This window comes from Uloborus diversus, chromosome 7 (assembly GCF_026930045.1).
Source record: "Uloborus diversus isolate 005 chromosome 7, Udiv.v.3.1, whole genome shotgun sequence".
Taxonomy (NCBI): Eukaryota; Metazoa; Arthropoda; class Arachnida; order Araneae; family Uloboridae; genus Uloborus; species Uloborus diversus.
In genome coordinates, this window is record NC_072737.1 from 104,392,108 (window position 1) to 104,408,443 (window position 16,336).

At 31.8% G+C, this 16,336-nt stretch overlaps 1 protein-coding gene across 2 annotated transcripts in view; it reads left to right on the plus strand.

The window, feature by feature from the left end:
• The first annotated feature begins 10,045 nt into the window (after nt 1-10,045).
• The window catches only part of LOC129225851 (acetylcholine receptor subunit alpha-like), a 271,447-nt gene continuing 265,156 nt past the window's right edge, over nt 10,046-16,336 (plus strand). For both annotated transcript variants that reach the window (XM_054860372.1, XM_054860373.1), the window contains exon 1: nt 10,046-10,150. In XM_054860372.1, coding sequence (XP_054716347.1) covers nt 10,066-10,150 — 85 coding nt within the window. In that variant the 5' untranslated portion in view covers nt 10,046-10,065. The remainder of the gene's footprint in view (nt 10,151-16,336) is intronic.

The window sequence follows — 16,336 nt, forward strand, 5'->3', positions numbered from 1 at the left end:
AGCAAGTGATGTAAAGGACACTTAGCCTTTTTTGCACATTAAAATGCACTCCCAAGTTAAGGCTGTTTTATTGTCTCATTTAGAAGCGCGTGGATTGCTTACCGATCACCCCACAGTGGGGCGAAAGCGCCAAAAAGCGTTTAAAAATGTTTTTAAAGCTCTCGCTTGTTTGTTTACACAGGCATGTTATTATGGAGTTTTCTCGATTTGTTTGTGCTCAGGATCCAAAGTTCGCAGGTTTACACAGCTAAATCCTTTTCAGGGTCTTTCTACAGACCATTAATGACTAATTAATATTAATTTCTAAGAGGACATTTTTTGCAGAGTGTTTTGAAAAAAATAATCTTGAATTCCCAAGTTTTCGGTGCTAACAAAAACCGATTTTTGGTTTGAGCATTCGATTACACATTTTTTCGTTCTACTACTATCGTTGGAGTAGTATCACGAGAGAAATTAAATATACCCAGTTTTAATAAGAAAAAGAATTAGAGACTTCTTAAAAGCATTTTTTGTAAATTCCCGCAATCATGGTTCTTTAACTTTCTAAAGGCTCTTTTCAGCTTTGTAGTGGACGAAGGGCTCTAAAATTCTAGTTCTGATTGCCTAAAAGGTAGTCCTGTAAAAATTTATTGATCCTCAATTGGTTTAATATAGGAAAAAACCCCATTTATATGCTCTTTTTGGCGTTTTCACTCCACTGTGCATCCCCGCGTAAAATGAAACTCTGCATTCGAGGAGGCGGGGCGAAGTGCCTTCTCCTGAAAAACGGCCAATACCCGCCAGTAAAACGCCATTGGAAACAGAAGCAATTAGAGGAACATATAGTTGGTGGTATATTTACTGATGACCGCGCAGAGAGGGAAAAGGCATCAAGAAATAAAACAGCAAGAATATAGAAAAAAGTCGAAAAAAAATCAAGATTTAGATGCTGAACCGATCATAATCAAAAGAGATAGAACTGAAAAGTAAGAAGAGCAAAAAAATAAACCATGATACTGGAATACAAATTAAGACAAAATTCATAACAATAATAAACATTGAAAGCGTAATAAAAAGGACCATAGTAAAAGAAAATTGTAGAAACAAATGAGAGAATGAAGTTTCCACTGTCAAACATTGTTGCAAATTACAAAAGGCATTAAGCCGACAATGTTTAGAACGTATCAAAAACTAAGCGAAAGGAAAAAGAACTAAAAGACCGAACGACTTTTACTAAAACCATCCGAAGATTTTTTTTTTTTTGTTTTTTTTTATTTTAAGTTTCGTTTTTTTCGCTTAATATCTGTTATTTCAGTACTCATAGCGATATCCGTGCATAAAAATTACACACATTAAGTATCAAAACTATTATGGACGGCACAATTTCCATAACTATGCTTAAACAAGAATAAAAGTTAAACTACGTGAGAGAAAACAAGATGAGGAGGAAGTTTAATTTATTTTGCAGACGATTTAACTAGACGCAGGTGGCGAGAGAGAATTTTAATTCACTATTTAACGAGAATCAAGAGGTAGTATTAAATAAGGTTTTTTGAATACTTTTTAGTGTGTAGAGGAAGTTTTTTTTCATATAACTCCTCAGGACATTTTTATGGAGCGAATTTCCATAGTAGAAAAATCCTAACTTTTTGTTGATGTTTTTGTTAAACTAACTGTAAGGTTTTAGAATAAACTTTTTGCACGGAACCGTAACAATTTTTTGGTGTTAAGCAATTTATCACACCAGCACAATGAAGAATTGGCTAACTTTAACTGCGTGCGAAGTTAAAAGGCAAAAAAGCATCGAGTTGAGCGTTAATGACACCTATACATTTCAAAAATTTATTCACTTTTTCAGTATGTGGATAAACTAACAATACGTTATTCTATAAAACCGAAAAGGTTTTAATCAATTTGTGTTTGGCTTATAAAAAAACAACAATCTACTCTGAACTAACGTAAAATTAATAGAAAGTAACGCAGCAGTATTAATTAAACTTGTACAGTGACACCTGTATAAGTTGACCACCTGCGGTGCACTACTTTAGTGGTCAACTTACAGAGGCTGATTTATATGATAAGGGCTAATTCCGTGCCTGAAAAAGAAGTCAACTTAGACAGGTGGTCAACTTACAAGGGTGGTCAACTTCACAGGTTTTACTGTAATGCATTATTTATACATGGTGCAAGACCTCTATTTTCGCAACCATTAGTCTAGATGCATACTTCCAATTGCAAGAAATGTTCAAAATCACATGCAGAATTAAGATATTTAAAGTTTCAAGTAAAAATAAAAATGAGTCAAAAAATTCAAAATTTATTTAGGGAAATAATCTCTATTGAAAAATGTTACTAACACAAAAAACTTGCCATTTGTATGATCAAAACTCAAAGTGATATTCAAGTTCAATGTCTTAAGGGACCAAACAGAAGATGAGATTAGAACTTATCGCCTTTTCAATAGAATGACAGGTTGTCGAAGTAAAAAAACGAAGTATTTATATTTTTCATTGCTGTTCAAAAATAAATGCAAATGTTATGCCAAGACACGCAAAAACACACTACAAAACCTCGAACAATTTGAAAAAACATTCTATACACACATATAATTTTAAACCCTTGTTAACCGCTATATTTCCCCCGAAAAGGTGTTATTGACGGCGAGTGTAAATTGGTGTACGTAACAAAAAGCTACGATTCATATTTCGATGAATGTTGATAACACTACTGTAAAATTGTTTGTGTTGGAATTATTTTTTAATGAAGATTATTTTCCTAAACATAAGTTAAGAGATCTAGGGCCAGTATAAAAAGTTAAATTTCGTACATTTTGAATCATTTTTATTATTTTTTTTTTTCAAACTATCAATATCTTAACCAGGGGTTTTGCCAGAGGATATTTGGGTCCGTTAACGGACCCTTCACAAAAACCGATCAACCAAAACGGACCTTTCACAAAATCCCGATCAACCAAAACAGACACTTCACAAAATTCTGATAAACAAGAACGTATCTTTCACAAATTTTTGATTGAAAGAGCAAATCTGAAAGCAAAATAACGCATATTTCCGTGTAGAAAACCGATAATTTTTGGAAACTTTTTTAAAGTCAAGTTAGAGGGATCAGTTTATACAAAATTTGCTAAATTTGCAAAAAAAAAAAAAAAAATCGGCACTTTTGTGATGCTCTTGCAAGCGAAAAATAACTGCTAATGCCAAATAAATATAATACTTGTATGTTTCTTATAAAGAAATAAGTTTGGTTTTAAATAATTTTGTGTTTTATCACATCTAATTAGCAGCGGTGTTGTTAACTTTTCTGAAAAAGCGTTGGCAAGCACTTTTCTCCCCGCAAATGATTTAATTAATAATAATAATAATAATAGTAATAATAATATATATATATATATATATATATATATATATATATATATATATATATATATATATATATATATATATATATATATATATATATATATATATATATATATATATATATATATATATATATATATATATATATAATCAGCGAAATGAACTTAGAACTGCAAAGGGATAGTTAGGGTGGAGAAAAAATATGATCGCTTCAGATAGGGTTACCAATTTAAAATGATCTCCAATAAGTGTCTGGCGTTAACCTTTATAATAACTTGATTAGAAAATATTCTTATCATTTTACCAACTTGTCAATATTTGCGTTTTAACGGTGCGGTGCGATGTTTAACTTATTTTGGGAGAAAATTATATGGGTTTCATTTTTCGATGCTAAGAAAGATGATTAACTTTAAATAAACTCTTATACTTACCGTTTTTTTTTCTTTAGATGTCTACATTTTGAAAAATACAATATTTTAACATCTGATATGAGAATCAAATTTTGTACTTTTTTCAAGCTACCTTCGCTTTATTAAGATGCAAATAAATGAAAAGTCTCTTTATTTTTGTTAGAACTCTCATTTCAAGTTTTTAAAGCAAAATTCCATTTTCTTTTATGAGTCAAAAATTTAAATTTTGAATCGATGGTTTATTTATTTATTTATTTATTCATTTATTATTATTTTATTTTTTTTTTTTTGCTTCAACTGTGTACACAGATATTAATGAAATGTTTATCATCGACTCAAAAATGCAATTTTCAAATAATTTTATCAAAAATATTTCTTTTACAAGCCGTTTTTATATTTTTGATGAATTTCACTTTGAAAATAGCGATCTCTTTGCATCCGCTACGGGAATCCTATTTTTCGAATTTTTGATGTTTAGTACTCTTTGTTAAGGGGCAAACAAATAATATCTCTTTTTATTTTTGTTAAAATCACGGAATTTATAAGTTTTTAATGAAATTCTGTGCTTTTTAAGAGTGTCTTGGGTCAAAAAGTTAAATGCTGAACCCTTGAATTTTCTTTTTTTTTGTAACAATTATTTTAAATACTGTACAGAAATATTTCTAGTATAATTGACCATAATGTAAAAGGGTTGATAATTTTTGATACTTGACCAGAGCGGTGCCGCCCCTCCCCCTCCCCCCACCAAATAGTAGAAAAACACCCCAGAAAGATATTCTCAACATAGAAGAGGAAAACACTCAACTTTAAGTTTAAATGATGAAGTTTGTGCCATCTCTAAATTCTAAAATTTCAATTTAACATTTTTTTTTTTTGCGAAATTATTTGATTTTTCACAAAAAAAAAAACGGACCTGCATCTGATTTTGAACATTTTTGCAATTGAAACTCTGCATCTAGGACTAATGCTTGCAAAAATAGAGGTCTTGCAGGTTAAACCTTAACACCCTTTATACAATCAATTGCGTAAACTTCATCAGTAATGCTTAATCAATGCACTAATCTAAAATCTATCATGTTAATACAGACTAGGGGAGGTTGAAACATGGGGCATACTGAAACACTTGAGTTGGCAGACATTTAGAAAAAAAGAGAATTTTCGTAATATTTATCTGATGTGTTTTAAGTTCAAATAGTTGTGTTCAAGGCTATAGGTCCTGAAATTTTTCTATCAGATAAATATTTATAGTTTGAAGCAAGGTTGGTAAATTTTAAATCTTTCGTAACATATGGATGTACCAATTAAGTATTATATTAACTTGATTTGAAGTTATGCTGTCATGTTCTTTGACACCCACCCTTATATTTAATTTAAAAAAGTCAAATGTAGTAACAGTTATGTTAGACCATTTAAATTAGTTTGATCTAAATAGGTTTGTTAGTTTTTCTAGTAGAAATCGTTGATTTAAACAAAAAATTTTCAAACTAGAGAAGAAAGTTTAATGTTATTGTCATCAAATTGTAGTTTAACCGAAAGTAATATGCAACAGGATGTATATTTTTTTGCTCTTGAGGAAGGTAGCATGTTTTCGGGACCTTCCCTCTTGATAAACAGATAGGGCCTTGCGAAATGAGGGATTGGTCTTCCCCTTGACAACGTATCAATCCCTGGTTCACGTTTTTCATTTTTTCGACTTATTTGGCGTTGTTTCCGTGTACTTGCTGTTTGCAATTTTCATTTTATACTGCTTGTTTTTTCTTATGTATATATATATTAGCACATAGATTAAGGACAATTCATAGTATGGAGAGGTGCATGCTCGGCATTACGGAAAGAATCAGACAAGTTGGAAAGAAATTCTTGGGTCAGATGTCAGACGAAAGTTTTTGATACAATAGAAAGAAGTAAGCGCTTGAAATGGCGATGGGCTGGACATATTGCTAGAAGACAGGATAACCGATGGACCATTAATGTGTTAAACTGGTACCCACGTCATGTGAAACGACCTAGAAAACGTCCGCAAACTGGATGGAACGATGAAATTCGAAAATTGGCAGGCATCAGATGGAAATCCCAAGCAACAGGCAGAAAAAATTAGAAGCAGTAGGAAAATACCTTCATCCACAGCAGTGAATTGACAGTGGTTGAATGTGATGATGATGATAATTGACGATTTTATGTATAAATATATATATATTATTATACTATATATGTATAGTATGATTTTATATATATATATATATATATATATATATATATATATATATATATATATATATATAAAGGGTGTCCCAAAATTAACGCAAGATTTGAATTTGCCACCATTTTTTCCATAAATTGTTGGCAGCCATGAAAAAAGAACAATTTGACAGTTGAGAGTTTAGGGTTAGTAAAAATGGGGTGTTATTGTACCATACAGCTAGAGAGAGTGAAACATTTCAATTACTGCATAAGGCATTTCCTAGTCGCATACTCTCTCATTTCGGTGATCAGAATTGGCACCCTAGATCGTGTGATTTAACATTTTTAAATTTCTTCTTATGGGGTTATTTGAATTCAAAGGTCTATGTCAACAAGCCCACAACCACCCGTGCATTATCGTGTTGCGATACCGAGCGCCAATAACAGTAACTGTTTGACCAGTCTCAACTTTCATTATTTTTGAAACAATTGTTCAATAATGAAAGCGCGTTATTGTATCGTATAACGCTCCATTTTTGATTACCCTAAACTCTCAGCTGTCAAATTGTTCTTTTTTTAGGGTTGCGAACAATTTATTGCAAAAATGGCGGCAAATTCAAATCTTGCGTTAATTTTGGGACACCCTTTATAAAGCTTATTAGGTTAATTTTCACATATAGTCAATTTATACCAAAATTACCTGATTTGATATTTAAAACACAAGCTGATGTCTGCATCACATGACTTCCTTTTACTCAAATGTAATGTCATTTCCCCATTATTGGCAATTTTAATGTTATTCAATTGTTTACTCTCTAAATATCACCAACAATGGCCAAATTAAAACTAAAATTTAAAAAAAAATCGCCAAATTTGTCGCCAAGTTGGCGACAAAACTTGGAAATTGAAGACTGGCGATATATCACCAAGTGTCCGACAAATTATGACACAACTTGAGTTTACATCGAAATTAACAATGATTTCCCCCCAAAAAGGGACAAAAGACCCCCTTAGGAACATTCTAATACAACCAAAAGGGAAGGTGGACAACTAGACCTCACTAGGAGTCTACGTAATAAATTTCAACTTTCTAGGACATACCGTTTTTGAGTCATACGAGATACATACGCACATACACACATACGGACGTCACGAGAAAATTCGTTGTAATTAACTCGGGGGTCGTCAAAATGGATATTTCGGGTGTCTGTACGTTCCTAGGCATATATCCATGTGTGGTTGAAAAAAAAAGGGTGTGAGAAAAATAGAAATTAAGGCCGATTTTTGAGTGAAAATGTTTTCGCGAATACAATACTTCCTTTTTTAACCGACTTCAAAAAAAAAAAAAGGTTATGATTTCGTATTGCGGCTTTGTATGTATGTTTTCGTATTTCTCCAAAAATATTGGACCGATTTGAAAAATTATTTATTTATTTATTTATTTATTTTTTTTGTTTGAAAAGGTATACTTTCCAGATGGTCCTATGTAAATTTTGTCTGGATCTGATGAGGAATCCCGGAGGAATCTAAGAAACTTTAAATTTCATACGTTGTGGCTACGTAGACCTGCTTTTGTCATCTACGCGCACGTCACAGGTCACGTGGTTTTGGCGTGAACGGTGCATTTGCTCGACGGAGGAACCTTTATTTGAACAATATTTAATTTTCACACATCGTGATGTTTGATTTTCACGGTGCCACTTGTTAATTTTAATTATAGTCTTACTAATGTATTTACCACTCATGTAGCAAATCAGTAAATTAAATGTATTTTGCTTCGAAAATAGTTGAATTAATTTAATATTAAAAAAAAAATTCGTTAATAAATAATTTAATTTAGTCATTGAAGGTTTTTTTTAATATTTCAGTTTTTAAAGCTAGTGTTTAATTCAAGTGGAATTGAAGACCCCCCCCCCCGCCTACGATTGAATTTATATTTCTTAATAAATGTATCGTAACTTGTGTCCAATTTCTGAAGTTTGACAAGTATTCTAGATTTAATATTTCATGACGCCGTCTGTTTAATTTACAGTTATAGCAATACTAATTAGCAGACTTCGTTGGAATTTTTTTATGTACTATGCTCCCCGATTATTAGAAGACGCCTGGACCGATTAGGAAAATTCTTTTTCTGTTTGAAACGGTATACTTCTCCCGGTCGTCTAACTCCGGGTATGAGGGATCCTGGAGAAATCGATGGAACTCTTCAAATTTCTTACTCGCGCTTTGTTGTTTGTAAATTCATAGCGTCTCACTTAGTGAAACGATTTTTATGGTTTTTTTTTTTTTTTTTTTTTTTGTTTAATGGATAGGAATAATCAAAATTAGGTCCCAATCTTTGCTTCACCATATTTGTTCTTCAGAAAAAGTTATGGGCAAAAAATAATAAACCTCCATTTGATCTAATAATAAACAATTAAATATAAAATCCTTTGTTAAAAAAGTGCCAGAAAACAAAGGTACTTTTTTTACTCCGTGGAAAAAAAAGTACCATAAAGCATTAATATTAATCAGGGGTGCCCCCTGGCAAGGAGGGATGTTTTGAGGGGTATTTTTCCTTTTTAGGGGGGCTCTTGCTTTGGGGGAGTACCCCCACCTAAATATTTCCCCTGTATTAATCATTAGTAGTCATATCGCAAATTTTAAATAGACTCCTCTGAAGCAAACAGGAAATTCATTTAATATCATTCTCTAGTAATATTTTGATCTTCATATATACAACATCACAATAGATACTCTGTTTCTAGTGTGGTGTTGATCTATAACGGGAACAAGTAAAGAGAATTGTTACTTTTTTCACAAGTTACGTGATACGTATTATTGTGAAATATAAAACAGTTAGGAAAACCTGCCAACCCACCAAATCTTAAGTTAAACACTAATTTAACAAAACGCTCAAGTCTTTAAAACTAAACCTACTCAGTTACGTTAGGTAGTAGTTTATAGGAGGCCCCGACTTCAAATGGTTATTAAAAATTAAGAGATCGTATATAATTAGTAAGGTATTAAAATGATTCATCTTATAGTAATTAAAATCAGTGTTTATTTTATAATTGGGTGTTTAGTTTAGTTGATTTTTGTACTGGAATGGTAAAATAAATTTGATTTATACGTTTGGGTCGGAAATCCTCTGTATGACCAATTATTTTTTACTTTTTAGTTCATCTTTGTTTTTTGAAATCGGTTCTTTTTTTAGTTAAAAATAATTTATTGAAAAATAAGTAATAAATACTTCAGTACATCATGGATGAATATTTTGCTTTTCTTTTCAGCTTTCGGAAATGGAGGTAATCCTGTAATATTTTTTCACGTATTAGTCTTCCCAAGTTAACTTGCTTCGTTATAATGATCAAAAATAATTACCATGGTTGTATTTAGAATGACTACTTTGCGTACATTTCGCAACACATAAACTCGAAAATATTAATAGCTTTCAAAAAAAAAAAAAAAATGCTTGACAATAATTTGTTTTTTGCTTAAAAAAATATAGGAGACATTTTTGGCAACTAAAGTGTAGCCTATAAGTCTATCATTAAAGCGGTTACACGAGCATATAGGAGCTACTATAATTTTATTTCATTGCATTTGTATTTTTTATTCATTGTATTTTGTATTCAAGTTTTCCAAGGTAAATGTAAAGAAAAGATGAGCAAAATTATTCCTATTAAAAAAAAAAAGAAATCCCTCCTTCCCCTTCTATCAAAACCAAAGGAATAATTATTCCAGGCGCTTATCCAATCGTCGCCTTTCCTATTAAACCCATTTATCTTCTTCACCTGGACCCTCCAAGAAAGACAAGGGACATAGCCGTGAAGTAGGGGGGGGGGGTGTACTTGCGATGGCAGCGCCCCCAGGTGCAAGGATCCGCCATTCAACCACCTCCCTCTCGCAGAGGCAGGTCGCGCAGTCCCCGATCCCAGGAAAACAGGAGCGTGATCCCGAAAGCAGGATTCAAAAAAGGATAGCTGAGGAGAAAAGCAAAAAGTGTGAGTTCGCGTCTTTGGTGGGTGTTGAGAGAAGAGCACCGGATGTGAGCTTGCAGGGGGGGTGGGGGCAACCGATGATCAACAGGAGGTTCCCCCAGGGGTGGAGGCGGGGGTGAGCCCGGCGGAGAGAGGATGCCGGGGGCCGGGAACGGCAGCAGGAGCCTGGCCGCTCAACTCTTTATCCTTGTCCTTTCTTCTTTTGCCGTTCTGGCTCCAGGTAAGCCCTAGTTTTGTTATTATATACCAGTAAAAAATTTCTAACAATTGATGTGAAACAAAAATAAGCTATTTTTTGGTTGGAAAATACAACAAATTAGTGGGAGAAATGTGTGTAAACCATGTAAATATGTGCTATTTTATTTTTCCATCTCTAATGCAACTCATTGTTTAAATTAAAACTACAAGATCATAGTACTCTATGCTTCCCTTTATGCATACTAAAACTTTTTATGATCTTTTTGCTGACTTTTAATGGTTAATGTTTAGTGTCTTACCATACCAATATGAGTATCCATACTTTTGACTTTCTTCTATATCTAACATATAGAAAAAATGATTGGATTCGTGCAAATTTTCGAATTTCGACGGATTTAAACGTTTTAAGGTGTGGTTAGTCCGTTTCGACCATTTTTGGAAAATGTATGTCTGTCTGTGTGTGTGTGTGTCACGTATGTGTGTGACCAGTTTTTTGTGGCTGCTCTACAGCAAAAACTACCGCACGAAATCGAACGAAGTCGAAAATATATGAACGAATCGAAGCACATATGTGCCCCTATGTGAACTTGTGCCCATTGGGTTTTGGCGTGAATTCCTCCAAGGGGGATAGAGCAATGGGACGTTTCTTGAGTTATCCGTGCCTGCTATTCCCCAGGAAGTAACTGAAGGAATCAACCAAAAATTGGTTCATATGCTGCCCTTAACAAGTGCATGTCCTGATTCAATTTTCGTGTCAATAACTCAAACGGGGGTTGAGCTGTAGAACGTTTTTTGTCGTCAATTGTGACTACTGTATCTCAAGAAATAATGAATGGAATCAAAGAAAAATTTATTGACAAGTAGCCCTTAGAGGGTATAAGAGCTTATTCTATTTTGGCGTCAATAGCTGAAAAGGGGGTGGCGCAATCGAACGTTCTTTGTTTTCCATTGTGAGTGCCATATCTCAAGAAGTAATGCTACGTTCTGGATGAAATTTGGAATAAATGTGAATCCATATGTAAACAGGCGTTGGTTCAATTTTGGTGCCAATCACTCCACGTTTATGTTTGGAAAATACCTAGATTTGTAGGATTATGTAAGCCTGTGTGCGTTTAGGTAAGGCTACTAATGAAGGATTTTAATCCTGGGACTTTATTTCAAATTAAAATAGGTGTATTCTAAATTCAAAGTGCTTTGATAAAATATATGCAATTATTAATTTTTAAATTATAAGTGATAATTCACTTGATATTGTAAAAATTTAAAGAAAAAAATCAAGTTAAAAAAAAAACTAGCTTTATTTAAATTTGTTTTGAGGATTTTATATTCAAAGGAGCAGATGGGGAAGCGGGGGGGGGGGGGGTATTCGTTCTTCCTTTAATGTAGTTTCTTATCAATGAGAGATATTCTTCTAGGATCTGTTTTACAATCCTTTAAAAAATAAAACCGCACAGATTATTCTCACTAATATGGGGTAATGTTTTTTTCATCCAGAAAATTATGGAAATATTATTTCTTAATGTCAAAATCTAAAGTAGTATCCTTCAAATTTTGTTATATGATTATTGAAAGAAATCACAGACTAAATCTCTTCGCATGAAACCACAAAAATAAAACTTTCTGGATTCACAGGCTGTGTATTAAAACTACAAAGCAAATATGAAAACTATTTGGAAAAGCATTAGATATGTTTTATTTTAACAAAGGAATGGAGATAATTATTAAATATTCCCATATTGAATATACGAGAGTAGTATGACTTGTTCTACCGTTCATCTATATTTCTCCAACGCAGTTCTGTCTTCAAACGCTGTATTTCAATATCTTTCGAATCTGAATTGAATAAATACCCCTTTGGGCCTGAAAAGTAAAACTTTTTCAGGAAACTACATTCACGTGTTTTGGGGTTTCGAGGAACCCCCTTTTTAATGCAAAATAAGTGAGCATATGGAGGAAAAGACATCTGACAGTCTTTTCATCGAAAAGCACATTTCTTTTGCATTGAAAAAGGGCTTCCCTGTAACCCAGAAACAAGTGTACGCAGTTTCCGGCAAAATTGTACCTTTTTGCGTTGTTTCTATTTCTTCATATATAACTAAGTTTAAAAATTACCTCAAACAACACCCAATATGCGAGTCGAAATAAAACATTTTATGAAATCTTTCATAAAAAATCCCAATCCTTTATTTTATAAATAAAATTTGCTGCAATGAATATTTTCTTTATGAGAATCTGTTAACTTGCATTGAAAAATGCAATGCAGTTAAATTAACTATGGTTTTTACGTAAGATTTTCTACGGGAAATGTTTATTTACTGACCCTTAAATTTCCACACCTAATGCTTTAATCGATTGAGTCATATTTTCATCAGTGACTACTTATGTACTACGAGTACTATAAGAAACGACGATAAAAATAAATAATGCAAATAAGAAAGGAATCGTTTAGTATCAAAAAATCCAGCTGAATCACGCTACAAAGCGATTTTGAAAGAATACATCTCAATCTATGGTTAAAAGCCAGTTTAATATCAAAATTCAGTTTAAACTACGCTTCTGCTAAACGGCACTGTATAAACACACGGGTAACATCAGCAACATTAATAGAATTAATTCGCCTATCAACTTATATTTTTGATTTCCGGACTAATTCATGACATAGAATTGTCATACCACATGAATTGAAAAATAAAATATTAAGAAAAACTGGGGTAATCCCGCCACAAACCTGGGGTAATCCCGCCGCTAGCCTATATGACTAAAAGACTAAGAAGGAAAATTCATTGAGAATCCTATATGCAATTAGCACTACAATATAGGGATTGAAAAGCAAAATAAACGATTTTTTTAGTTTATACTAGTGAAAAAATAGTATTTTAAATTCATCTTATTTTCTTAAATTTTACAAAAATCAAAAATCATTTCAGATGTTTCAGCATCGCTACACTCTGAATGCATCTACTTGCCACAGCAAGTGCATCTGTATCATAGTTCGTTCCATATTTATTGCATACCTATAGCACAAATTTGAACGTTTGGATCGCTTGGATCAAGAAGGTCATCATTTTCGTCGTCGTCACTAAACTTTTTGACGTCGATGTCCTTCTCATCTGAAGAGTTTTCAAAACTAAAAAATGCTTGCCACTTTTCTTAAGAGATTTATTCATTTTCTTTAGCCGTGTTATAACTGCTTTCCCTCTCTTTGCCTTGGATTCCGTTTTGATGGACATTCCCAAAACTTTTGCTGCAGATTTTCTTTCGGATTGTTTCTTTTTCAAAGTCATTTCCTTTCTTTTAGCTACTGTTTCTTCCAAAAGGGTCAATCCATGTGAAATCATACAGGCCATGTTGCTCACTATTTTTGATTTAAATTTTTTTTTGCTTGTTAATTAACTATTATATTGAGAGTCTGAAACGGTGGTTTAAAAGTTTTTAAACCTTCAAAAATTTTTTTGGCAACCACTTTTCAGTAGCTACGGACTCGACTTTTCATGAAAATAGTACTTTACAAAAACTCTTAGGACTTTGTTATTTCTGAATGTATCAAAATAATTTAAAAACCATTAGATTGAACAGAAAATGAACTAAATTTCTATAATAGTTATTTTTCTGATTAAGTTTTAGCAAATCTGTGAAACATTAACTTAAAAATAAGATTTTCCGTGTGAAATTTCACATTTTTAGCATAAAAATATTAGTAGAAGGAAATAAGACTCACTCTTACTTTTTCCCCCTTGAATAGATATCTTATAGAACTATTTTCAGAAGCAGTATGAAACGTCTGAAGCAAGTCCATTTTTTATATAGTTAGTCAAACTTGCCATCTTAAAGAAAAAATGCTAAATTTAAGATTCAATATCCGAAAAGGGACAGAACGAAAATCTATGATAATTTAACTGTATAACTTTCATATAGCAGTAAATATGTGGCAAAAATTTTATATTTAATCCCTTTTTTAATAGTTTCAGATATATGGAGCCTCGAAGTTGTCTTAAAAATCATATTCATTTTCACGCCAAGAAATCATTATAATGCAAAATTTATTCTACTCATTATTTTAGTTGCTGTTTTGTAGTATAAACTATCCATTTACACTTAATCTGTGATATTTAAGTTCACTTATTTATAAATTTTACTCTGCTTTAATATCAATAAAATGTTGCTTTTAAATTTTTCACAGCCTTATTCAGGTTATTCTTTTTCAACAAGCTCTAATTTCTGCATGATTAGTTATAGGAAACATTAGCTAGTCCGGCATTTCCCACACTGTCAGATACTGTCAGTGTTTGATTAGTGTTAAATTCATTGTCATCATCAGTATAATTGTTTACGTTTTCTTCTTCAGTTTTTTGAACAAATAATTTTGTGGCACTTTTGGGACAGAGTGATTTACCTGGAGTTATATCAACAGGCGGATTTGTAGGCTTAGACAAGTGTTGCAGAACAACTATCTATTTCACTGAATATTCTAAGTTTAAGCAACTTCTGATCATCTTCTGACAATTCAGTAATTTCCTAAGTCACTCTTTGGTAATCTTTTATATGACATTGCTCACCATTGAGAACACAAACACAACAGTTCATATTGGACAATCACAATGTAAAGCATAACTAAACTGAAATTAACACATAAATTAATATTTTACGAAAATATCTTTAGTAAACAGCAAAATAAGTGTATAAGGAGCAAGTAAAAACATGTTAATGCTCTCAATCATTATTAGTAAGATTTGCATCATTTAAAGCCACAATTTAAAACATTCACTGAGTAATTAAAAATAAACAAAACCGGATTGTGATAAATGTATGATCTAAGTCTGGAGACGTAATTTTCATAGCACACCCCTGTTGTTTATTTGTTATGTTCTCAAAATGTTTATTTGTTATTCCTTCATAAATTTTAACCGCCAGTGTTGCACATTCCATTTTATGAATTTGAGAACACGCTTTTCGTTCTGCCCTGAATGAGTTAGAAATCCATCATGGTTTAACTTGCTCATTCCATACATCATTTTGCTTTGAACAGAGCTCAATTTATGTAGTCTACCTCCTTTACTAAAAATTAAGGTTTTGTACATTAATGAGTATTATTTTAGCTTAAAAATCGTGATCTTCAATATAAACTCTAGTGCGATAGGCAAGATTATCAAAGAGTATGTTTATAGAAATGATAAGTATGCATTTGTACAATGATCATTAAAAGTAAACAACATAGAACATTAAAATTTGTTTCATTCTTCTAAGAAAATTAGGTTTACAAGTTTAGACATGTTTTATGCACTGTCTTACTATCAGAATACAGGAATTTGTTAAGAATTTTGTTCTCATGTACGTAGCAGTTGATACTTCTAAACTACATAATGAAATATTTGAATTATTTGTTTTTGTGAGGGGAAAGTTAATTTAAATATCATACATTCTGTGTGAAAATGTTAGTTTATACCACAAAACATCATCTGATGTAATGAGTAGAATAAATTTTGCATTATATGTTGATTTATTGGCGTGAAAATAAATGTAATTTTTAAGACAACTTAGACGCTCCATATTTCTGAAACTATTAAGGGATCAAATATAAAATTTTTGCCCCATATTTACTGCTATATAAATATTTTATAGTTAAATTTTATAGATATTTTGCTCAGTCCCTTTTCGAATATTGAATCTTAAATTTAGCATTTTTTTCTAAGATGCCATGTTTGACTAACTATGTAAAAAAATATTCTTGCTTCCGGCGTTTCATACTGCTTCTGAGAATAGTTCTATAAGATATCTATTCAAATGAAAAAAAGTAAGAGTGATTCTTACTTCCTTCTACTAATATTTTTATGCTAAAAATTTGAGTTTTCACACGGAAAACCTTATTTTTTAGCCAATGATACACAAGTTTACTAAAACTTATCAAAAAATAATTATTATTGATTTATAGGCCATTTTCTTCTCTATCTAAAGGCTTTTAAATAATTTTCATACATTCAAAAATAAAAAAGTTCTAAGAGTTTTTTAAAGTGCTATTTTCATGAAAAGTCGACTCCGCAGCTACTGAAAAGTGGTTGCCAATTAAAATTCTGAAGATTAAAAATTTTTAAACCACTTTTTCAGACTCCCAATATAACAGTTAAATAACAGGCAAAAATTTTTAAAAATCAAAAATAGTGAGCAACATTTTTTTTTTCTTTTCCTGTATTATTTCACATGAATTGACCCA